The 24,865-nt window shown below is 46.4% G+C and overlaps 2 protein-coding genes across 3 annotated transcripts in view; one reads left to right on the forward strand and one right to left on the reverse strand.

The window, feature by feature from the left end:
* Positions 1–24,865, reverse strand: part of ROR2 (receptor tyrosine kinase like orphan receptor 2) — a 216,905-nt gene that overhangs the window by 163,813 nt on the left and 28,227 nt on the right. The gene's annotated exons all lie outside the window — the stretch shown is intronic.
* LOC118917155 (tyrosine-protein kinase Yes-like) lies at positions 3,096–5,465 on the forward strand. The gene is given in 2 exon segments (XM_036894645.2): positions 3,096–4,554; positions 4,557–5,465. Coding segments are annotated over 2 exon segments (1,632 nt in total). The 5' UTR covers positions 3,096–3,333; the 3' UTR covers positions 4,968–5,465.

Here is a 24,865-nt window from a genome sequence, read left to right on the forward strand (position 1 = left end):
AAGTGAAAGATCATCTTAGGAAAACAGGAGTAGAAATCACTCGAAGATACCGTCACTATGGAATGATATTTCACATAAAAAATGCAAGAACATCCCACATAGCTTTTTGTTTGTTTGTTTTCACTGAGAAGTCTTCCCAGACCAAGATTATAAAAAGTGCACTTCTTTATATTTCAGCTCAGTGTTCCATCTGAAACGCTTGTTTGGGAACAGGGAGGCGGAGCTCTTCTTCCTCGGGGATACCCAACATCCTGCACCGGCATCAAGTTCGATGCTCACACAGACGAGGCTCCCTTCTGGAATCCTTTCCATCCTCTCCTTCAGCCAAGTGCTGGTTTGCTGGCGCTGGCAACAAGGTACCACAGCCCGGGTGCTTAAACAACAGACATTTATTTTCTCACAGTCCTGGAGCCCAGAAGTCCGAGGTCAAGGTGCTGGCAGGGCTGGTTCCTCCGGAGGCCCTTCCTTGCTGTGTAGACGCCATCTCCTCCCTGTATCCTCATGTGGGCTTCCCTCTGTGCTGTGTCCTGATTGCCTCTTCCTATAAGGACACCAGTCACAATGCATTAGGGCCCACCCTCCTGACCTCATTTAACCTTAATAATCTCTTTGAAGACCTTATCTCCAAATGCAGTCACATTCTGAGGCCAACATAATGAATTTGGGCAGGAGATACACAGTTCAGCCCATGGCAGTTGTCTATTCCTACGGCAACACCACACAATGCCAATTACTAGAGCCTCAGACCACATTTTGATATCTAGTAAGGTAACCTCCCAACTTTTACTGCCATTGTCAAAATGGTCTTGACTGCTTTTCGATTTTGCTCTTCTGCATGAATTTTAGCATCAGCTCATTGAGTTTGATGAAAAAGCCTTTTGGGAGTTTGATTAACAATACACTGTATTTATAGATTATCTGTTAGAGAACTGATATTTGAAAAAAACTGAGTCTTCCTAGATAATAACACTGTCTCCATTCATTTGGGTCTCCATCTGGGGTCTGTTGGTAAAGTTTATGGTTTTCTTCTCATGGATTTGCACATTTCTTAGGAGACTTATTCCTAGGTGTTTTACAGTTTCAGGTTTTGTTCTAATAGGTTACTCCTGACGGCTCGGGAAGCTGGGGGTGCTTTCTATGTTAACTCATAGCCAATAATCTTGCAAACGCTCACCTTAGCTTTAATACTTGTGGGTTGATTCTCTTGAATTTTCCAGAGCAACATTTATGTAACCTACAAATACTGGCAGTTTGTGTCAGCTCTCCTAATGGTCATGTTGTCAGGGACTTCTGAATGGTGCTGGACAGGAACACTGACAGTGGCCATCTGTATCATGTTACTGACTTTCTGATATTTTACCCGAAATGTAACAACCACTGTAGGTTTCCAAAAGTTCCCTTCATTGAGTTAACTAAGCCCACCGTGCTAGCTTTTTCATCAGCAAAAAATTCCAAAATTTAGCAGAAGCACTCAGAGCATCCACTGAGATTATTTTTCCCTCTAATATGCTAATGAGGATTTTTTTAATGCTGAATCATCCTATTAGTCCTAAGATACACCTTTTTTATTACTGTTTTTTGAACACATTGTCAGCTCTTATTTGCTAAATTCTGCATTGGATTTTTGCATCTGCATTTTCAAGCAATCAGAAGGCATCTACATTCAGTGTACTTCCACCACTGCAAAATAAATTTCCACAAATTTAGAGGCTTAAAATAGCACTCAATGATTAGCTTACAGTTCTGCAGATGAGAAGCCCAGGCTCGGTGCTCATGCTCTCAGCTCAGGGTCTCACAAAGCTAAAATCAAGGTGTCAGCAAGGCTGTGCTCCTGTCTAGTATCTCAGGGCTCACTTGGGTTGTTGTCTGAATCCAGTTCCTTATGCCTACAGGACTGAGGCCCCTTACCTTGCTGGCTGTCATCTGGGAGGCTGCTCTCAGCTTCTAGAAGCTGCCCACATTCCTAGCCACATTGCTCCCTCCACTTTGAAAGCCAGCAACACACGTCAAGGCCCTCTCACAGTGGACTCCTGACTTCTAGGCCTGGATGGGTCTCATGCGACATGACCAGACCAGCCAGATCATCTCCCTTTCTTAAACTCAACTGTGCCACGTAACATAACCTAAAGACAAAAGGGAAATGCATCATAAACAAGGCTGGGAAGTGGGCAGGAAGCTGGGGCACCTTAGCATCCTGCCCACCACTGAAAGGAAGTAGAATGGCCCAGCCCCGAGGCTAGACACCCGGCACTGAGCACCATCTCCTGACACTCTGGCTCGACTCTGGGCAGGCTGTTCTTAACATAAAACCAGATCAGAACATTCCTCTGCTCAAAGCCTTCCAAAACTTCCTAGCACATGCAGAATAAAGTCTAACTACCTACTGTGGCTTGGAAAGCCCTCCCAGCCTGACCTGCTCCCCCAGCACCCCTCCCCGCCACACTGAGGCTCTGTGCTGCTCCCCCAGCATTTCCAAGCTTATTCCAACCTCAGGGCCTCGGCAACCAGCCTTTCTCTCCACCACAGAAGTTCTTCCACAGATCCAGTGTTTCTGTCCCTCATTTCCTACCTCCATTTGCACAATGTGCCTCAGGCTCACTTGATCTCCACTGACATCATAACACAGGTTTCCCCTCACTATCCAAAAGTAATGTGTGCCTATGAAACTTTTCATAAGCCAAAATGGCATAAAGCAAAGAGATAATTACCACTAATTTAATGGAAAAAATGTTAGTGTTCCCAGACTCCAAAAAATATCCTCTCTTAGGCTTTCCTGGTACCTTAGGACACATCTTGGGAATGGATACACAGAATAAATCGAGATGAAGCACAGATGATCGCAGACAGCTCCAAGCTCCGGGGCTGGGTGCTGAGATTCTGAGCGTAGTTCCCCAGGAGCTGCGCAGGCCCCTCTCGCTGCCTCTCTAACCGCTTACTGCAAAGCCAACACTGAATGCTTCCACCTTTTTTTCTAGAAGTGAAAATCCTCTTCAGATTTCTTTTGGTTAGTGAAAACAGGTACTAATGCAGATCTTTTGTAAAAACAAAGTGGTGTAGTCCCGCCCCCGGGGCGGAGCCGGGAGCGAGGCGGGAGCCGCGCCGGGAGGAGGTGGAGAGTGAGGCCGAGGGGTGGGGAGCCCGGGAATTCCCTCCTCTTGAGGTAGCGAGTCCGGGGCCCGCCGTGCCTTCGTCGCTGCCGCCGGGCGCTCGGGACGCGGAGATGGAGGACGGAGAGGGCCCCGAGGGCCTCGCCTCCGCCCACCGCCCCCTCCCCGCTACCCGAGTTGCAGCCGCAGCAACTCATGCGAACGCGGCTGGAGGGCAGATTTGATAATGGGCTGCATTAAAAGTAAAGAGAACAAAAGTCCAGCCATTAAATACAGAACTGAAAACACTCCAGAACCTGTCAGTACAAGTGTCAGCCATTATGGAGCAGAGCACACTGCAGTGATACCATCCTCTTCAGCAAAGGGAACATATGTTAATTTTAGCAGTCTTTCCATAACACCTTTTGGAGGATTCTCAGGGGTGACGCCCTTTGGAGGAGCATCTTCCTCATTCTCAATGGTGCAAAGTTCCTACCCTGCTGGTTTAACAGGTGGTGTTACTATATTTGTGGCCTTATATGATTATGAAGCTAGAACTTCGGAAGACCTTTCATTTAGGAAGGGTGAAAGATTTCAAATAATTAACAATACGGAAGGAGACTGGTGGGAAGCAAGATCAATTGCTACAGGAAAGAATGGCTATATCCCTAGCAATTATGTAGCCCCTGCAGATTCCATTCAGGCAGAAGAGTGGTATTTTGGCAAAATGGGGAGAAAAGATGCTGAAAGATTACTTTTGAATCCTGGGAATCAAAGAGGCATTTTCTTAGTAAGAGAGAGTGAAACTACTAAAGGTGCTTATTCCCTCTCTATAAGTGATTGGGATGAGGTAAGGGGTGACAATGTAAAACACTACAAAATTAGGAAACTTGACAACGGTGGATACTATATCACAACTAGAGCACAGTTTGATACTCTGCAGAAATTGGTTAAGCACTACACAGAACATGCTGATGGTTTATGCCATAAGTTAACAACTGTGTGTCCAACTGTGAAACCACAGACTCAAGGTCTAGCAAAAGATGCTTGGGAAATCCCTCGAGAATCTTTACGACTAGAGGTTAAACTAGGACAAGGATGTTTTGGTGAAGTATGGATGGGAACATGGGATGGAACCACAAAAGTAGCAATCAAAACACTAAAACCAGGTACAATGATGCCAGAAGCTTTTCTTCAAGAGGCTCAGATAATGAAAAAATTAAGACATGATAAACTTATTCCACTATATGCTGTTGTTTCTGAAGAGCCAATTTACATTGTCACTGAATTTATGTCAAAAGGCAGTTTGTTAGAATTCCTGAAGGAGGGAGATGGAAAGTATTTGAAGCTCCCACAACTGGTTGATATGGCTGCTCAGATTGCTGATGGTATGGCATATATTGAAAGAATGAATTATATTCACCGAGATCTTCGGGCTGCTAATATTCTTGTAGGAGAAAATCTTGTAGGCAAAATAGCAAAATAGCAGATTTTGGATTAGCAAGGTTAATTGAAGACAATGAATATACGTCAAGACAAGGTGCAAAGTTTCCAATCAAATGGACAGCTCCTGAGGCTGCCCTATATGGTCGATTTACAATAAAGTCTGATGTATGGTCATTTGGAATTCTGCAGACAGAGCTGGTAACAAAGGGCAGAGTGCCATATCCAGGCATGGTAAACCATGAAGTGCTGGAACAGGTGGAACGAGGATATATGATGCCTTGCCCTCAGGGTTGTCCAGAATCTCTACATGAATTGATGAATCTTTGTTGGAAGAAAGACCCTGATGAAAGACCAACATTTGAATATATTCAGTCCTTCTTGGAAGACTACTTCACTGCTACAGAGCCACAGTACCAGCCAGGAGAAAATTTATAATCCAAGCAGCCTTTTATATGCACAAATCTGCCAAAATGTAAAGAACTTACGTAGACTTCCTCACTGACATACAGGAATCAAAAGAAGATAATCATCTTCACTCTGCATGTTTTTAATGATAAACTGGAATTCCAGATATGGTTGCACAAAACCACTTTTTTTTTCCTCCAAGTGTTAAACTCTCAAGTACCGATGATGAATTGTCCAACTTATTTCAGGGTCCAAAGAAAGTATAGTTGAGATATTGATGACAGTGAGACTGATTGCATGACAATGAAGAGCAGCAGGCTACTATTTTAGAAATTACTCCTTTGTTTTATTCCCCAAACTCAGACTTGATTAGAGAAAATTATTTATCATTATAGATAAAACTTGGGAGATGAAAGTAGTTTTACTACAATAAAATCTAAAATTAAGGAATTTCATGGGACCAAACAATTCCATTCCAGTTTTTAGAAATTTGCATTCATTATTCTGAGAAGTTTTTTCTAAATTGGACAGTCAGTATGCAATCTTAATATATGTCTCCTTTTGCATGGAAATGGGCCAGGCTCTCAGAAGCAAAAAGGGATATAAACAACTCTAAAATTGATTAAATATTAGATGACAGTAGTGGAATTTGAAAGAATAATTCACTTATTAATACTCATACTCATGGAACTGGAAAGTAGAGGAAATTTTTCACTTTAATGGTTTTCTGAATAGCTCGATTTAGCATAATGAAAGTAACTACTAAGTGGGTTAATCGGTCATAAGATTGCATTTTTTTTAAGGCAATATATCCAATCGAAGGGGAAAATTTTTAAATCTTTAGATAGCATGAAAAAATAAGACCAAGCATTTAAGCAGTCCTTTTGAAACAACAGACTGATACTGTGAGAGATTGCTAATGTGTACTTATGGTGATGGGTGCCACAAATATAAAATATCACTAGATCAGGGACTTGAATGCACTTTTGCTCTTACTGAATATAGACTAACAGGAAAATGTATTTAAAAGAAATATGAAAAAAGAAAATGTGAAAGTTTCGCAGCTAGAGGGATGGGACGTTATGCTTGGTGTCGATGTTAAGGAAAGACAAGAGACTTTGCTGGCACCCCAAGCTCCTCACTTAACTGTTCTCTGGGATTTTAAGAGTTAATAAGGTATGATTATAAAGCTAATCATTATTAACATAAACACTAAATGGGTGTTATACCCTCAAAAATACCTAAGTTAAGGCTTCTCATTTAATCCAGTGATACAACTTTCATGTAAAACATTTTCAGAACTCCAGTTTTCAAATTTGTGTTTAAATCTACATTCACTTTTTAAAAATACATAATGGTAATCATTTTTTTCTTCTTAGAATTTAGTTGATTTGGGGAGAAAAACTTACTCAGAATAGTAACAGTGGTGAAAGAGGGTATAGTTTTTGTCCATTTAAAATAAAGTGAAACATACAAAATAAAACTGATTTTTATGACTAACTCAAAAAGAAATTCCAAAGTATGAATTAGAAAACAACATCATAGGTTTAACTGTCCAGTAAAGGAACTGAATCCAACAAATAAAAGTTGGGTATTTATATTTAAAATTTTTCTCTTTTTATCATCACACTTTAAATAAAGCAATACATCGGGTCCCTTATTTTAGAATTACAATTTTTAACTACCATCACTTACCTGATTTAATCATTAGATTAAAAATTTTGTGCCATGGTATCTATGTTGAAATTGAGACCATTTTAAGATGTGAGAGATGAACTTCATGCAAATGGCTACAGTCTGGTACCAGAAATCATGGTGGTTTCTTATGTTTACGTAACCTGCTTAGTATTGAATTACTCTTCCTAAAAGAAGACTGCCATTGTCATTTACCCTTAACATCTATAACCTGTGACATAAGATTTTTTAAGGGTTTTATGTGAACTATGATATTATAATTTTTCTAAGCATTTAAAAAATGATAACAAAATTATATGTTTCTGTACTAATTCTGTTGAGAAAAATAAGCCAGGTAAAATTGATGATATTAGGTTTTAACTGAATAATGGGTTCCTTATAATAGCAATTGTACAGTAAGGAAACAAAACACTAACTTAATGTGTATTCAGTTTAAATGGTTATGTATTTTTTAAATTGCCAAGAAAAATAAACAACTTTGTACATTTGAAAAAAAAAAAAAGTGGTGTAACATTAACTTTCTCGAAAAGCAGAGGGAACCTGGATGTGTATTTGCTAACTGATTGATAACAAGATAACTACTGAACAGAAAAACACAAACCTTGAAAATTCTCATAGAGACCTTATAGGTGCCCCAAATATGCCCAAGACCCTAGCCAGAAGCATGGGATATCCCTGGGCATTTCCGTTGTTATAACTGAGGATGAAAGGGAATTCTGTCCCTTCTGGTCCCTTTAGGATACTCAATTATTTCTTCACTGAAGGTTCTTTCTATACAAAACACTGAACAACACCAAATGCTGGCAAGGATGTAGAGCAACAGGAATTCTCATTTATTGCTGGTGGGATTGCAAAATGATGGAGCCACTCTGGAATACGGTTTGGCGGTTTCCTACAAAACTACGCAGACCTAACAACCAATCCCACAGTCACACTTCCTGGCATCTAAGCAAATGAACTGAATCAAATTTACGTTCATGCAAAAACATACACGTTTTACAGAAGGTTTACTCATAATTGCCAAACTTGCAAGCAGCCAAGATGTCCTTCAGTAGGTAATTGGATAAGCAAACTGGCCCACCCAGTCAATGGAGTATTACTCAGTACTGAAATGCAATGAGCTATCGAACCATGAAAAGGCATGAAGGAACCTTAACTGTACACCACTAAATGAGAAGCCAGTCTGAAAAGGCCACATACTGTATGACCCAAACTCTATGACATTCTGGAAAAGGCAAAACTAGAGACAAGAACAAGATCAGTGGTTGCCAGGGGTTTGGGTGGAGGGATAAATAGATAGGCAACAAGGATTTTTATGGCAGATGAACTATTTTGTGTGATACTGTAAAGGCAGATTATGTCATTATACTCAACTGTCCAAACACCAAGAGTGAGCCCAGTGCAAACCATAGACTTAGGGTGATGATCACGTATCATGGCAGGTCCATCAACTGTGACAAATGCACCATCTGGTAGGGATGCTGATGATGGGGGAGGCTGTGCACGTATGGGGTGCAGGGAACAGGTCCATCAACTGTGACAAATGCACCGTCTGGTGGGGATGCTGATCATGGGGGAGGTTGTGCACGTATGGGGGGCAAGTAACATATGGGAACTCTCTGTGCCTTCCCCTCAGTTTTGCTGTGAACTTCAATTGCTCTAAAAGACAAAATCTATTTAAAAAAATAACCAGCCATCCATTAATTGATGATTGAAGCACCTAGTGGTACAGAGAAGTCCCTGTGTGTCACACCAGCCCCAGTCAGCGCCTCTCCCCAGGGGCCCTGCGGAAGCTGTGAGACTGATTCAATATCAGGAAAGCATTAGCCCATGTCAAATCACGTATTCAAACAGCCTCTGTTTTTTACAAATGTTGAAGTTTGTGTTGCAAACAATAATAAAATCCGTAGGGTCCAAGAGAAATCAAAACCCATTATTGGAAAAGTTTCCTCAAATCTGTCTTCCTCCCTCCAAAAGTGAAATTCAGGTCTCTGCGTCCTGTCATCTGTAAGAAAAAGCAGCACCAGGCCACCCCATCCGGCCTACACGTGCCAGTCCACTGGACACATTCATAGCCGCTGACTTCTGTCTCCCGCTGAATCTTCCAGATGCAACCTTGGACCCCCTGCTTCCCCACAGTTCTGTCCCAGTCAAGATTATCTTCGGAAACACTACTTTAAAACCAACAGAACTCAGCCACCTTCAGAGCCTCCGTTCTCCCTGCAAGGAGATCAAATTCCAGATTTCTCCCTTCAGCTTCTGGAAGGATTTGGCCCCTTCTGGACCTTGTGCAGCAGACAGAACTGAAATCACCAAGTATTGTCACCCACCAGTCTGCCTCTCCTCATCCTGCCCTTCTGTTTCCATTATTGAAATTGCCTCATCCAAATGAGGAATGAGGAACAGAACCGGGAATAGAGCCTGTCTGGCCCTTTCCCCCTGAAGTTCAAACCCGTGAACTAGGTGGAAAAATGTTCACGGGAGTGTTGTAATTAATCCCTTTTAAATGGCTTCCAAGGGTCCTTTTTTTTCCTTATGGACTTAGAACAGTTTAAACAAAACAATGTTCTGTCCAAACCTATGATTTTCTTCTTATTTCCTAATCATTTTACCACCAACATAAAGGCCTGCTCTTTCCCGACACTGGGCTGTCTGTCACTCCTGCAGGCCTCCTTTTGGCTCCACGCTGTCCCCTCGCCTCAGACCCCCTCCTGGGACTACCCGGCTCATCTGGAGAGAGCAAGGCAGGGAGGGAGAGGGCAGTTCTGCCCCAGGAGAGCCCCTTTTCCTTGTCGGTTAAACTCAGCACCAGGTGCTGGGTACACATGGGACATCAGGTGGGAAAGGCACAGGGGGGCCAAGCTGGAGGGTCTGCAAACATCTGGGAGCAGCAGGAAGAGCAAGACCCTGGTCAGGGGGTGCTAGCACTCACTGCTAGTGGGGCCACAGGCTGGGCCTCTGTCCTCCAGGCTGTGCCTCAGGCACATGTGTAAATGGCAAGTTGGTACACCTGGGAAGTGACTTCCTAGGAGCACAGAATGGGGGTAAAGGTGCCTCGGGTGAGGCATCCACCAGAGACCTGGTCCCCTGAAGAGTCCCTAAACTATGCCTTTACCCACCCACCACCTCGACCTCAACACACACACAAACCAGGAAACCCAACACACAAATACACAACATACACACACACTCGGAAACTACACATACATGCACACATCGCACATGCAAACACATACGCACAATAGACTCCACACACACACCAGGAAACTAGACACACACATCCATGCATTCCAATACAGTGCATGTGGGCACTGCACGGTCACACACACAACCCAGGAAACCTGAGTCAAAGAATTCGTCTCACGGAAGTATAAACCCTGCAGCCCAGCTGTGAACGCACCTCCCCAGGACCTGGAGGCCAAGGGCGTCCGGCCTGGGCCCAGGGCTACTTCACCTGGAGATCAGCCTCACATCCCAGGGGTCCCTGCTGAGAGGCAGCCATGGAGACAGGAGGGGTTGGTCCAGCACATGTCATCAGCCTGGGCTCCAGATGAGCCACAGATGACCCAAAGACCCCAGGTCCAGGGGGCATAAGGCTGCAGGTCCCACCCCACACCAGCATGCAGTTGGCTAGGGCTGGGAGCTGCATCAACCAGACGGAAGATGCAGCACGAGTGAAGCCTACAGGCTGTGCCCAGGGCCACACAGAAGATGGTAAGGTGTAAAGGCTGGGGGTGCCAGCCTGCCAGCCATGCCCAGGACCCCGGGGAAGATGGTAAGGTGTAAATACTGGGGGTGCCCAGAACAGCTCCCCGCTGCTGGGCCACCAGCAGTGGTGCTCAGGGAGGCCCTGGGGGCTCCTGCTCTTCACAGGCCCACAGCCCGCAGCCTGGGCCCCAGGTGCCCTGATGGCCCACAGGGGAAGCTGGAGGATGGAGGGAGGATGGCACTGGGGGGAGATGAGGTGAAGACTTTTCAGAATCCACAGGCTGGCTTCTTAGAGGAAATGTCCCCACAGCTGTCACTAAGACACTCCCTACTTTGCTCCTTAACTCTGTGGAAACAGGAACATAAGTCCCTTGTGGAGGCAAAACCTCTAGGACAGGAGGGCACATGTGTTTCTCAGAAAGGAACCTGTTATTAATTGAAGCACAACCAAGAAGCAAAACTCTGGGAATGAAAAGGCACACTGTATAATCAGGTACAAGATCGCTAAATCCCTTTTCTGGGCAGATTTTGTTAAAAACTACAGGGTTTTCATTTCGGAAAGCTGCACAGTGGGCCGTCACCCATGAGTTCTCCCATCTTCCTCCACATTCCTGTGATTCAATGTAAAGAAACAAGGACTGTCCCAGCCAACTGTTTTACTTGACAGCCCAAATGTACCCATGTGGGGCGCAAACTGTACCACAGATAAGGACAGTTCAATCACACGGCACATATGAACAGGTGGATTACAGAGTCTATCCAGTATGAATCATACTACATCCGACTATACCCATGCGAAATGCAGACCTGAAGCTGCCCGTTTGTGGACGGTTCCAGGGGCCTGTGGGAAGCCATCAAACTTGTACAGCTAAGAGACAGTTACAGGTTGCTTCAAATGTGACCAGGCCTACAATGACTTCATCGGCTTATCCCCCACCACCCTCAATTTAGAAGAGAAGGAAAAGCTCCATGTGACTTCAAATGCTGGCTTAGCACATCCTGTCCCTCTGTGGAGGGTGAAGAAGAAAAGGGCTCCTTTTTCTCAGCCTGAGGCATAGGACAGCTCTGTTCTCCCAGCCTGCACCAGACTGGCGTGCTCGGATACAGTGTGAGACTCCTGAAAGAGACCACTGCAAGCACCCCCTCAATTCCCTCCATGCCACACAATGAGGCCACCATGCCCACTTTGCAGATGTAGAAACTGAGGCTCAGGAAGGTAAAATAACTCAAAAGAGCTCCCCACTGACTCAAGGCCCCAGCCCCAAGGCCTTCTGCCTTCAGCCCCTTCTCCTCCACAAACTGGAGGCCTGAGCAGGTGGGACCCCCTCCCATGGGCCATGGGGAAACAACCTCAACGTGGCTGACTGGCATTCTCCATACTCTGGAAATAACCAAGACACGGGCTCCTACACAAGTGAAGAGAAATGGGTGACAGGCAATTACTTTTAAGGTTTTCCTTATGTTTTCTTTAATTCTTTCCTACGTGGCAGAAACACCTCCTTTCTAAGCCAAAGAAGAACCCTCCATTTTCTGCACTTGTCGTCCACAGAATGAGGTAACCCTCCCCACAAGGACCCTCCCTCATTTCCCTCCCTTCCCTCCAGGATCAGCTGGGCAGCAGGCCCACCTTACCTGCCCCAGCCAGCAAGTCAGGCCTCCAGGCCTCCCCACTCCTGGCGGGCAGCTGCCCCTCCTGAAAGTTCCCTGCAAAAGCTGATCCGGGTGCCCACTCTAGGGATCTCCTAACTCTATATGCACAGGGCCACAATGTTCAGGGCCCACCCCCAACAGACCCTGGGGGCAGGGCCTGGGCCTCACTGACACCCTGGTCCAAGAACATGGCTGAGCTCATTTAAATATAACCCTGCTTCTTCAGGATGAAGTTAACGTGACATTTTATCTGCACTAGTAAATTAATGACCATTTTAAAACCGTTATCATCAGGAAGGGAATTCTGGCCCCTGCTCCAACACAGATGAATCTTGAGGGCATTATGCCAAGCCCACTAAGCCAGTCACCAATGGAAAGAGACTACAATTCTGCTTACAGGAGGTATGTAGAGCAGTAAAATTCAGACAGAAAGTGGGAGGGTGGCTCCCAGGGGCAAAGGAGAAGAGATGGGGGTTTAGTGTTTCATGGGGATAGAGTTTCAGCATGGCAGGATGGAGAGTTCTGAAGATGGATGGCGGGTATGTTTGCACAACACTGTTACCATCCCTAATGCCACTGAGCTGTACACTTGAAAATGGTTATGATGGCCAATTTTATGATACATATATACTATCACTGTAAAGTCATAAAGAAAAAATTTATACTCAAAAATAACAAAATACAAAAAATCCTTCTCCCCCAAGTGTGAATTCAAGGAAAAGGAGCTTTACTGACACTTGGAGAGAGCAATCAAGTTTTTATGTGCCCCTGGCTGGAAGGACTGGTGGGCAGCCTGGAGGGGACAGGCGGACACTGGGTGGGGGGCTCAGATTCTGGCTGACATACCTGCTACAGGCCCTGCTTGCTGCAAAAGCCAAGGGAAGGGGCTCAACCCCGTCCTTCCCACTACCAAGCACCCTCTCCCTTCTGCAACAAAAGCCCCCAAAATAAATGTGTATTAGACTGGGGTGGCTTGTACCCCCAAGGTAGATCCATACTTTCTCTTCTCAAGTCAGAAATGAAGCCAGTTCCAGGTCTCCAAATTCTTCCATGGAATACTTCAAAGGCAGACACTTGTAGACTGAACCACCTCAGCTAAAGTGTTCTCCATAAAGAGAACAATTTTCTCCTTGCAGCTAGCAAATCGGCTCCTTCCCCAGACTGGATTTCCCCCAACTTGTCGATGTTCCAGAAGACAGTGCTGCCCACCCCATTCCCCATTATAGAGAAGGTGAGTTGTTCTGCAGACAAAGGCACTAACAACAGATTCAGCCAGCTGCAGAGCAGGCTCACTAGGAGCTCATCAACACAACTGAGACCAAGGTCGGCTAAAAAGGATATGGCACTAAATACCCACACTTGATTTGCCCATAGAAAGGGACATTGCTACATTCCAATTTGATTCCAAACACGCAGTCAGTGCATGGCTGAAATATTTTAAAAGGAGAATGGCTTTACACATTCAAGGGAATTCAGGAAACAAGGTGGAGCAGCCATGAGGCCAGGCTGCTCTACCTCGTAGGAGTGAAAGCCCCGTGGAAACCCTCAGTCAGATAGACCACCTGGAGGATAACAGGCCCTGGGGCGAGGAGACCCCCAGATGGTGCCTGATCTTTCTCTGCATCTGTCATCACTCAGGTGTGGCATGAGTAACCAGGGTCCTGGAATGCTGCATCGGGCACATTTAGCCAGGCAGGGGGGCACTGTCTTCCTCCAGCCACCTTCAGAAATGGGTGGCAGAACCTGGGCCACATGCCCCCACCCTGTAAAAAGTCTCAGCTCTTTCCATTGCCTAATGGGGAAACCAAGGCAGGAGTCCAGGCAGCATACCAGCTGCCACACTGACCTTGAGACATCAGGGTGGGGCCTCCTCTCTACACAGAAGCCACCAGCCCTACAGGAAGGCATGAGGATGGAGGGCAACCAGATACACTTTAGGTGCCTCCCAGGCTGACAAGGTCCAGTCTCCAAAATCAGACACCCCCGGCTCACCACACTCCCCACCTCATTTTTGATGTCGCCCATGGCTTTAGGGGCCTCCTTCCAAGCTAACGAGGCAGCAGCGCACACAAAAGGGAACTCCATGCCACCTGCTGCCTGACAGGGCTGTGCTCATAGCCGCAGAACACATGCACGCGTATGCGAATGTACAATGGACATTCGTGCACCAGTAGGCGTGCGCGCGCACACACACACACACACACAGACATGCGCCCCAACGTTTTTTCTTTCTTAAAAGACCCTTGTTCCACACGGGAGATGAAGGCAGGAGTGGATGTGGCAAAACATCACACTTTTCAGAAGAGGAAATGGAAATGGCAGCTACTGTAAAGAAACTGGAGAGAAAGTCCATCAACAAAGAAAGGAAGCCAACGAGAATGCTTTTTCTTTTTTTAAGAACCAAGAGTAGAGCCTTCTCTGGGAAATTCTAGAACCCAGTAGAAGATTGTACATTAATGAAAGTGTAGAAAATTACAGACTAGATTTATGTGCAGCTATGAATTGCTGGTTTTAAAAAACTATTATTAATAAGAAGAACACCGTTCATTTGAAGAAAATCCTCTAAAAAAAAAACAGTAATAATTGTGAGCAGGCACTTTAATAAAGTAAAACTCAGAGGAAGGCTTTAAAGCACACCACACCCAGAGAAGCAGCACCAGTGGTCAGCAGCAACTTCAGCTCTGGCTACAAGAGGATGGGTATGCTCAGAGCCAGCCTCCCCAACCCCTCAAGCGGGGTGCAGGGCAGGGGGATGGAGCCTGTGTGCCCCCAGGGCTGCAGGCTGCTCTCCCTGGGGAGAGACTGATTTCTCAGGAGGTCATCCTGGATACCCACCTGGGACTCAGCAAAGACAAAACTTCCATTTTCTAAGGCAAATTCCTCCCTGACCAAAGGAACACAGTCTGTGCACAGCAACCTTTTAGAAGACTGCGAATTTTTGGGAGAGGAACCCATGGAGGGGGCTCGCTGTCTGCGCTCCCACCAAAGCCTGAGTGGCCTTCCCACTGGCCCGTGGTAGCAGGGCGCCTGGATCACTGAGCAGTCAGAGGCCCACCTCACTGCTGCGCTGGTGCCGCCCCGATCCGGCTTCCCAGGAGCCAGTGAAGAGTGGGCTCTTCCGCACACTGTCATGGGGTTTTAAAAAAAAGCCCTTCAGCTATGTTTATTGTATTACATAGCTTGAAGGGCTTTTCTTGTTTTTTCCTGTAAGGCATGCTCCTATGGTCTTTTCATTATTAAATGGATTATATCTAATTCATTTGTCCATTCTTCCATTAATTCTTTTTCTCATGCTTTAGAAAAGTGCTGGTTTGCAATGATTTGGGAGAAAACTGACTAGTTCTTTCCCTGATGGTCTAACCAGTGCAGAGGACTGTTAGCGGCAGGCTCCAGACTTACACAGCTTCCTACCAGCCCAGTGCCAACAAGACTTTAGGCATTTCTTTTTTTTAGAGTTTTAAAATTGTGAAATAAAGTCTACCATCAGAACCATTTTTAAGCGTACAGTTGAGTGGCATTAAGTACATTCACACTGGTGTGCGGCCATCACCACCACCATCCATGAAAAAAGGTCTTCATCCTGCAAGACTGAAACTTGTCCCATGCAACACTCTCCACTGGCTCTCGTCTCATTTTAAGTCAAGGGAGACAAGCTGGCAGAGGCTGACCCAGGGCAGCAAACAGAACCCCATGTACGTGAGAAATCTGCATAATAATCTATAAACCCTACACAGGAAGCCAGATTCACAAACCCCAAAACACGGTCAGACCTCACATTCTCAGGGAACAGTATGCATTTTTATGACAAGTTGAACATCACAAACCCCAGATCCCTCCTCCAATCATGGGGTGCCATGGGAGCCCACTAATGTCTGAATGCCCTTTCCAAACAGAAATGGATGCAGACTATTTGTCCCAACTCATAAGGACAGAACGTGAAGAATGCAGTGTCCTGCACTCCTGCTGCGGGCTGCACAGAGGGTCTGGGCAGCTGCCAGGCCCAGTGTCTTCTAGGACATCACCCCGTTACTCCCAAAGGGAAGGAGGTGGACTCTGCAGAAGGAAAATCAAAGAACAGAGAGGGCTGGGAACGGTGATCTGGATCAGAAGGGATCACACTGCCACTGATGAAGCGACTTTCTGAGAAAGCCACACAGGGAGCAGCCACCCTGAAGGGCCCCCGGTGCACACCACGCCCTTCCACCCACCCTCACGTCTAAGGGGGCCACCTTCCACTCCCTGAGCAGAGGTCATCCTTTCACAAGTTTTCTGAAAGGATGTGAGAACAGCTCCTGGGCCTCCTGCCAGCATAGCCTCTCACAGTCACTGACTGCCATGAGGGAAGGGGGGTGCCGCCCCACCCCTGCGCACCCCCACACGCGCTGCCTCCAGTGGGGGTGGGGCGAAGGTTCATAGGGAGGGAAAGAAAGTGAGTCTGGTGGCCTGGGAAACATCCGGGTTTGTGACCTAGCTTACTCTAAGGAAAATAACTCTGAGAGACTGCAAACACCGTGGTGCAGCAAAGCCCCAGGAAGCAGAACTTAGAACAGAATTAGCACACGGTGGGCATTCCTCTCCTGGGTACCGGAAAGACTGACAGCAAGAGAACCGAAGCATGGTTGCCCCGACATGGGCACCGTGCTCACAGCAGCGTTTTTCACGACAGTCCAGCGGCGTCCGTGGGCAGACGCACAGACACACAGATGAGGAACACATCTACGGTGGACACGAGCCTCAGGAACAACACATCCCAGAACAGGGGACTCCTGACGGCACTGCACTGAAGCCAGCCAGCCACGGAAGGACAAATCCCATAAGGTTCCACTCACTCTGAGTACATACAATAGCCACAGTCACAGAGACAGGAAAGAGGGCAGTGGGTGCCGGGTGGTGGGTGCCAGGGGCTGGGGAGGAGGACTAGTGTTTAGTGGTTTCAGTTGGGAAGATGGTAACATTCTGTGGACTGGCAGGTGTGATGGATGGTTGCACAACATCAATGTACTTAATACCACTGAGCTATTTAACTTAACTGTTTAGCTGCTTGAAGTGAATGGTTAAAATGGTCAGGTTTATGTTATGTATAATTTACCACAATGAAAAAATTTTCAAGATTTTTTAAAAGTCCCAGATGAGTTATTAAGGGTCTTCTGTGCATCTGGGCACTTGGGATACAATGGGGAGCCGGGAACCTGGCTGTGGGAACAGGGAGCGCCCATCCCCTTTCCAGGCAAATAAACAGAGAATTAGGAGTTCATTAGCATAGGCACAGGCCGAGTTATGTACCTGAAGACCGCAGATGCTCAATTTGGCAAAGAGGCTTCCAAATGAACACTCGGGTTCATGGGCGGGGCCCTATGAAGCAGGGTGACCTTTGTTTTCTTCTCAGACAAGTTTCTGGTTTTCACATTAAGCTTTGTGGTTTTTCCAGAAATTGGCCTCTTCTGACCAATGACAGTCTCAGCCTCACCAAGATGTGGATCACAGTGGCTGAGAATGAAGTGCCCTGACTGGAGGATGCACAGTCAGATGCGAGCTCAGGAGGGTCCTTCCCTAAACGAACCCTGCACCTTCCTAAAAGCTCTTAGGCACAGCTTTTAATTTGAGGTGCTACTCAGGGAAGGAGCCAAGGCCAGCCACCAGGAGCACAGCACGGAAGACAGGCACAACAAGCAGGCTGGTTACTCTCAGATGCTAACACTGCTTCTGGAAGCCACTTCTGGATTCCACAGCAGCTTCAGCATCCTCGAGGCTCTTGTGAAGGGCACCCCAAAGTGCCTTGGACATCGGGTGTTCTGGGCCTGCAGGGCACGGCAGGCAGGGGACAGGTTAGGTAAGGCGGTTCAGAGCAACAGGGGCATGGAAAGTTAGGAACTGAAGCTGACATTGCTGTTTATGAGCAATGAGGGGGGCAGAGTGAAGAGAGGCTGGAGTTGGAAACAAGTCCCTGACTCTGTCATGGTCACGAGAGAAGAGGGAGTATGCCCTCCATGCCCAGAAGAACAGGCTGGTAGACCCCACATGAGGCTGAGTCTGCTCCGGAGATGCAGCCCCGGAGCCACCCAGGTACGGCACATTCAAGAGCTGTGGTAGCTGATCTGTGGAAAACATCCACCAAAATGTCTCCCAGCTCTGGGGAGGCAGACAGTTTTTTAAATAGAGTATTTAACTTGGAAAAATTTAAGTTTTGAATGACTTTTTAACAAGGAGCACAAACAGGCTTTATAGAAGTTATCTTAAATGCCAATCCAGCACTTTCCACAAGCCAAGCACGGTCCTAAGGGCTTTATAACTATTAACTCATTTAAGTCCCAGGACTAAGACCCCATGAGGTAGGCCGGTGCAGGTACTGACCTACAGGCGGGGGGTTTACATAGAGATCTGGGGCACACCATTGCCATGGGGACACAAACAATAGCAGTGCCAAAGAGAGATGCTTACAATAAACTCAACACCCCTCCACTGCTCCTTCATAATTGATTATTGACTGACATGAAGAACCAATCAAATTAATCTCAGGTTTAAGAGATATCCAAAATGAGCTCCACCGAGCTGTTAAAACACTAATAGAGCCAAAACAAACAGCACTGAGACTTCAAGTGGAAGGTGCCAATTAAGAAAAGTGACTCAAATTCCTAGAAATGCAAGCCCCTTATAATTTCACTATGAAAACCTATAAAGCTGACACCTCGGACAGTTGGAGCCTGCTGATGGTGTGGGAACGTTTCCCTCCCATCACCCCAAATTAGCCCATCATGGCAGATCCGGCTGCCGTCGGCATCATGCCAACAAGAGGAATTTAAGGAGAAACCACAATGACCCTAAGCCTCTGTAATTTACAGAGCGCCAGAGTCCAGGGGCCTAATGCAGCATGCCACTTTGCCAAAAACAACCTATAGGATTTCTTCCGGATGAGAAAATTAAAATGGCTTAAATTTGCATTGCTTTTCCTCTCCAGTGACCCGTCTCGGACTCTGAGCCTGGGAGCGCTTGTCCCACAGGGGCAACAAGCGTCAAATGTGTGCATCCTACCTCCGGGGAGCAGGGTGGGTCAGCGTCTGCACAGCTGCTTCCCGGGAGGTGGTCCAAGCAGGTCCAGGAGACAGCACGCGGGAGGCTGTGCTCGCGCATTCCCAGCTCCAAAGCCGCAAGGCTCCTCTTAAGGAAAGAGGTTCCGCCACTGATCGGGAAACCAGGAACCAAGACCAAAACCTCAGGAGCCGCGCCTGCCTCTGGCACTCCAGAATTAAGAACCAGCAATGGACCTGGTTTTTCCCTCCCATTCCATCTGTGGATTGGATCCCTCGGGAAACTGTACTGTGTTCAAAAGTAAAGAAATACTGTGCTTTTCCTTCCAATAATCTTTTTTTTTTTCAAGCTTTATGATTCTCATTATTTCCGACTTGCCGAGTTAGCAAAAAAAGAAGCTTAAAATGGTCATGCTTGGTGCTGGCAACATTGCTGGCAGGAGTAGAAATTGATCAAACCAATGCCAAATTCCTGCACTATTATTACTATGGCTAATATCACATCCCCATATATACTGTATACATGTAAACATATATGATCTGTAACTATGTATGAGACTACGGAGCATGTCACAGTCTCAAAGTCTCTCCCTGGAGATATGTGCTAATCTCAGGCTGAGAACCTACTGACTTCACATATGGAAATCTACACTTAAATAGCTTTGAATACAGAGACACTCATATTCCAAGAAATATGGCTTTATTTTTAATGCATAAAACATGTAACACTGTTCAGAATATGGAACAATGGAAGTGACTTAAAATAGAACAAAGGAAAAATGCTTAAAACCACTATTATGCATTAACTTTAAATGATGTCTCCAAACAAATATCTGGGACAAAGGAAAGGATTCCATCACTATGACTCCACTCAACCCATCACTTGCTCGTTTTAAAAACAGACAAAACTCAGTGTTCCCCACACATGCTCTCTTTTGAATGTAGACATTCCAATCGCTGCATATAGAAGAGATATGGAACAAAGCCAACCTAATCAAAAACCACAGTAATTATTGTGGTTGTTAAAATCAATGGACACAAAGGCATGAGGAGAAACAGGGTAATTCCATAGTCTCAAAGTATCTCCCTGGAGATAGGTACTAATCCAAAAGGGAAAAATAAAAACCGTCCAGCAGAGAAACCTGGCAGACACCACCCAAAAGAAGTGATCAGGCTAACTTCTCCAGCAGAGGGACGTGGGGACACCATGCACCTCCCGAGACAAAGCACCATCACTTCTGCTGTCTTCCTGCCAAGAACACATCACCTGAATCTCCCCAGAAGGAAACACAGGAACCCCAAGGGAGGGCCAGTCTGCAAAAGGACTGGCTAATGTCTGCAAAAGTGTCATGGTCAGGAGAAGCAGGGCAATTCTGAGGAGCTATCACACACATTAGAAAAGAAGGAAATAAATGAAATGTGGGATCCTGGATTGGATCCCAGACCAAAAACAGGCATTAGTGAGAAAACTGGCAAGATTCAAATCCAGTCTGTGGTTCAGTTAACACTATCACACCAGTGTTAATCTCCTACTTTTGACAGATGTGACATTTTGATGTATAATGTGAACACGGGGGAAAGCTGGATGAAGAGGCAGGGAACTGTACTATTTTTATAACCTTCACATACATCTAGAAATATTTCAGAGTAAAGAGGTGTGTGTTTCTGTATGGGAATTCTTCTGTCAGATGTACTTTCTTCTTAAGTCAAAGCAAAAATCCCTGTATTTGAAAGAATGTGGCAGATAAATATTTCACAACAAAATTATTTCATCCATTAAACATGCAATAGATGAAAACTTAGGATCTTTTTATCAGTTATAACTGTATTCCTCAAGCAATTTTTAAATGTAATACTTCTTTAATATTCTGTTTCCCACATTGTATTAGTAATTAGATCTTTAGTTTAATTTTATCTTGAGATCATAAATATGGGCAGGCCAGCAAAGAGTATAAATGGTACATCTTTTAAAAAGAAAAACTGACAATATTTATTAAAATTTAAAATGACTACAAAAATCTGTCATATGACAACATCTGACATAAAGCCTTCAAGCACTGATAACAAGGATCCACACTTGATACTCAGACCGAGAAGATTTTTACTTTTTGGAATGAATCACATTGAAAAGTTTAGTTTCTTCTCTCTACAAAAACGTCCGGCGTCAGCGAAAACGGCATGGGATTCTACGGTGCACCAGCTGGGAGAATTCACTAGGACTTTTCAGCTGCCTTCTCCAGACTTAGTGGACAAAACTGACCACAGAGAGGACAGAACTCCCAGCAGCTGCCCCAAGACCCACCATTAATTAAAAATGAGACATCAACTGAGGCAGCCAATAATGGACTTCAACAATGGAAGGCGAGAACTAAAATTGTCCACAGAAGGCTCTAGAAGGCAGTGAGGGTGAGGGATTCCACCCAGAATCCTGTGTTAGGCACTTCTTGTTCTATAGGAAATCCCCCAGGGGCATGAGCTGCTTCCCATGGACAACTTAAAAGCCCAGGTGGAGTTCTCTCCCAAACTATCTGAAATCTCAGTTTCAGCCAGTCTACGCTTTCACCAGTCTTCAAAGTTTAAGAAATCTGATTTGCACAAAGCTTTCACTTATGAGGTGCCTCGAACAGCCACAGAGAGAGAGGTAGGATGATGGGTACCGGCGGTGGGGAGGGGAAGGTGGGGGGAAGGTGGGCAGTTTGTGTTTAGTGGGTAGAGTCTCAGTTTGGGAAGATGAAGAGATCTGAGGATGGACAGTGGGGATGGAGGCATAACAATGTGAATGTGCTTAATGCCAGTGAACTTAAAAATGGTTAAAATGGTAAGTTTATTTATATATGTAACCACAACTTTTTAAACGTTAAGAAACAAAGAAGGCTTTCACAAAGTAAGACTACACATGCTCTCTGGAGGGCTCCTAGCCAGAACTCTGTACACCTACCCAGAACCACTCAGGCTGGGGCTCACCGGTCGACCAGAAGTGTGACCGGCCTCCAGCCAGAGGCCTACCTGCCTGTTTGCCAGGTGGTGCCCCACGGGCAGGGCAGGCCTCTTTCCCAGCCAGGCCCAGGAAGGAGGGAAGCTACACACAGAGCCAAATCAACTTCAAGTTTATAAGCTAAGAACTCAGGGCACAAACTAGCGCATTCCAGCTCATTAGGTCAGCTTCTAGTGGATATTTTTATTCTTCCTACCAGATATAACTCGACAATATCCCAAATGTATCTGCAGACAGCTGAAGCCCGCATGAGGAAGCCCAGCAGCTTCTGGGCTGTGTGTGAAGTCTCATCTTGACAACAACTGCCACCACTCGGGATCGACCAGGACAGCAAGCTGATTCTGTCCTAGGAGCCCATGCACATCTGATCAAATCCTGGAAATGCGTCTTCTTGGCCACTAATCGTTTTGGCACCTGGAATCCCTCCATGGTCTTGCCTGGGGTCAGTAATTCCAAGATGAAATGAGAAACACAAAGTTATGAATAGTGTCAGATGGATTTCAAGTCCTGTTAGCTTACTCTGTTCAGGGGAAATTGCTGTTGGTGAATTCTTCAATCTGGCCAAGCATTTCCCAAGTGCAGTGCCCTGCCCATGAACCTCGGATCAGCAGCCATCCCTCCCAGCCCCGACCCCTTCCCAGAGACTCACTGGTCACCGCCCTCCTCCAGAGTAACCCTAAACTACCCGCCGCCTTCTCCCAAGAAACACACGAAGGGGGAAGAAAACCGTGAGTGGTGGCAGAAAGACCCTCTCCGACCTTTAGAAGGAACAGGCTTCTCGTGCCCAGGGTTCTTCCTCTGACCCAAAGTGTTCGCTGCCTCCGAGTCTGTGGTAACAGAATAACCCACGGGACCCTGTGTTCTTCCACAAATCTTTCGCTTCACTCCTTCCCAGAGGCTCCAAAATTAATCCCACATGTTTACTCGTGTTCTTATCTGCTCTATCACCAGCCATCGCAGTCGATGGTCATTAATTTCCTGACCCCTCTGCCTCCTTCATTGCTCCCTTAAATAGTGTAAGAGCCACACTTTGGTCTGGCACGGATTCCACACTCCCTCCTCCGCCGGAATCCGTGCTGTCTCCCACGCTGGCACGTCCCACCACCACCACCACCACCACCGCTGCTCTGCAGGGTTCTTCGTCCTAGGCTCTTCAGCCACTACTATCAAAATCAACTCAGGAGGAAGAATCCAAGACTCAGATACTTACCTGAAGAGAAATTGGCAGGAGGGAGGTTTCGAGCAGACAATTAATGTCACTGAAAAAGGCACGGAGGCTTGATCTGGGGACACTGCTCATCATGCAGCACACGGTGGGAAGATCCATGCCCTCGCCGTTGGCGGCACCGGTGGGCAGCACCTCTGGACCTTCCAGAGCCCTCCGTGTGCCGAGAGACATGAGCAGCACGAAGAAGCCGCACAGGGGGACCCGGGCCGCGGCATCCGCCGCCCCTCCCGACCTTCCCACGGAGGCACAGGGCCCGCTCACTGCTGCTTCTCAGGCCAGGCCCACTGCCACCTCCAGGGCACAGAAAATGCACAGGCGTCATTCCAAAGGGCCAGACCCTGGGTCCCTCAGACACAGGGTCCTCCAGAGACAACCAGTGACAACTGCTGGCGAATGTGTGTGGAAACCGGAGCCCTCGCACACTGTGGTGGGAGAGGAACACGGTGTAGACTCCACGGGTACAGGCTGGAAGGTTCCTCCAAACGGTTTAGTTACCACATGACACCCAATTCTACTCCTAGGCAGACACCCCAAAGACCTGAAACCGTAGGTCCTACAGCCGCTGGTACACCCTGTTCACCGCCGCACCATTCGTGAGAGCCGGACAGTGGAACAAGTCACGTGCCCACCCATGGATGAAAACAGAAACCAAATGCGGTACCTCACTGGGACGGACAGAACAAGAAGGGAAGGAGGCGCACAGTGGACGTCACCAGCGCCGGCCGCGCAGGCGCAAGAACCGTGCGCAGGAGGTGGGCGGCACGCTCCGCCTCTGTGGACTTCATTCCCAGCCAACCCGAGACAAACACCAGACCACCTCACTACTGGCATGGTCATCAAAACAAAGTCTGAGAACCTGTCACGGCCCAGAGGAACTTAAGGAAACGTGACGACTAATGTGATTGGGCTCCTGGAATGCAACAGGTCATTAGGCAAAAACTCAGGACAGATGAATAAAGGATGGACTTCGGTGTGATTCATTTTGAGAAATGTGCTATACTAATGTCCATGTTAATAACTGGGGAAACGGAGAGTATGGTATAGGAACTCTCTGTACCATCTTTGTACTTTTTCTGTGAATTTAAAATGATCTAAATTATTTTCTTTGTACTTTTTGTGTGATTCCACTAATAAGTATCTGGAACAGATAATCCGTGGAGACAGAAAGTAGACGGTCGGTGCCAGGAGGGAGGTGCAGGGTTTCTCTGGCGGGTAACGAGCACATCCTGAAACTGACTGTGGTAATGGCTGCCCAGCACTGGGAATGTATGAAAAATCATTGAATTGTAACTCTAAGATGGTGAATCTTGGAGCATATGAATCACATAAAGTGACTATTATTGAAAAGAAAGGAATCTAAGAGAAGGTTGAATCGTACAACATTGCTGCCATTCAACCATTTTTTATAATAGACTTTATTTTTTAGAGCAAGTATACAGAAAAACAGAGCAGAAAGTACAGATTTCCAGGGCCCCCTTCCCACTGCACCCTGTCACCTACTGCTCCCATTAGTGGTGGTGCATTTGTTACACAGATGAACCAATACGGACAGACTGGTTAACTGAAGCCCACTGTTACATCCAGGGTCCCTCTCTGGGCTATTATAAAGCTCCATGAGTCTTAACTG

Source organism: Manis pentadactyla, chromosome 3 (assembly GCF_030020395.1).
Source record: "Manis pentadactyla isolate mManPen7 chromosome 3, mManPen7.hap1, whole genome shotgun sequence".
Lineage (NCBI taxonomy): Eukaryota > Metazoa > Chordata > Mammalia > Pholidota > Manidae > Manis > Manis pentadactyla.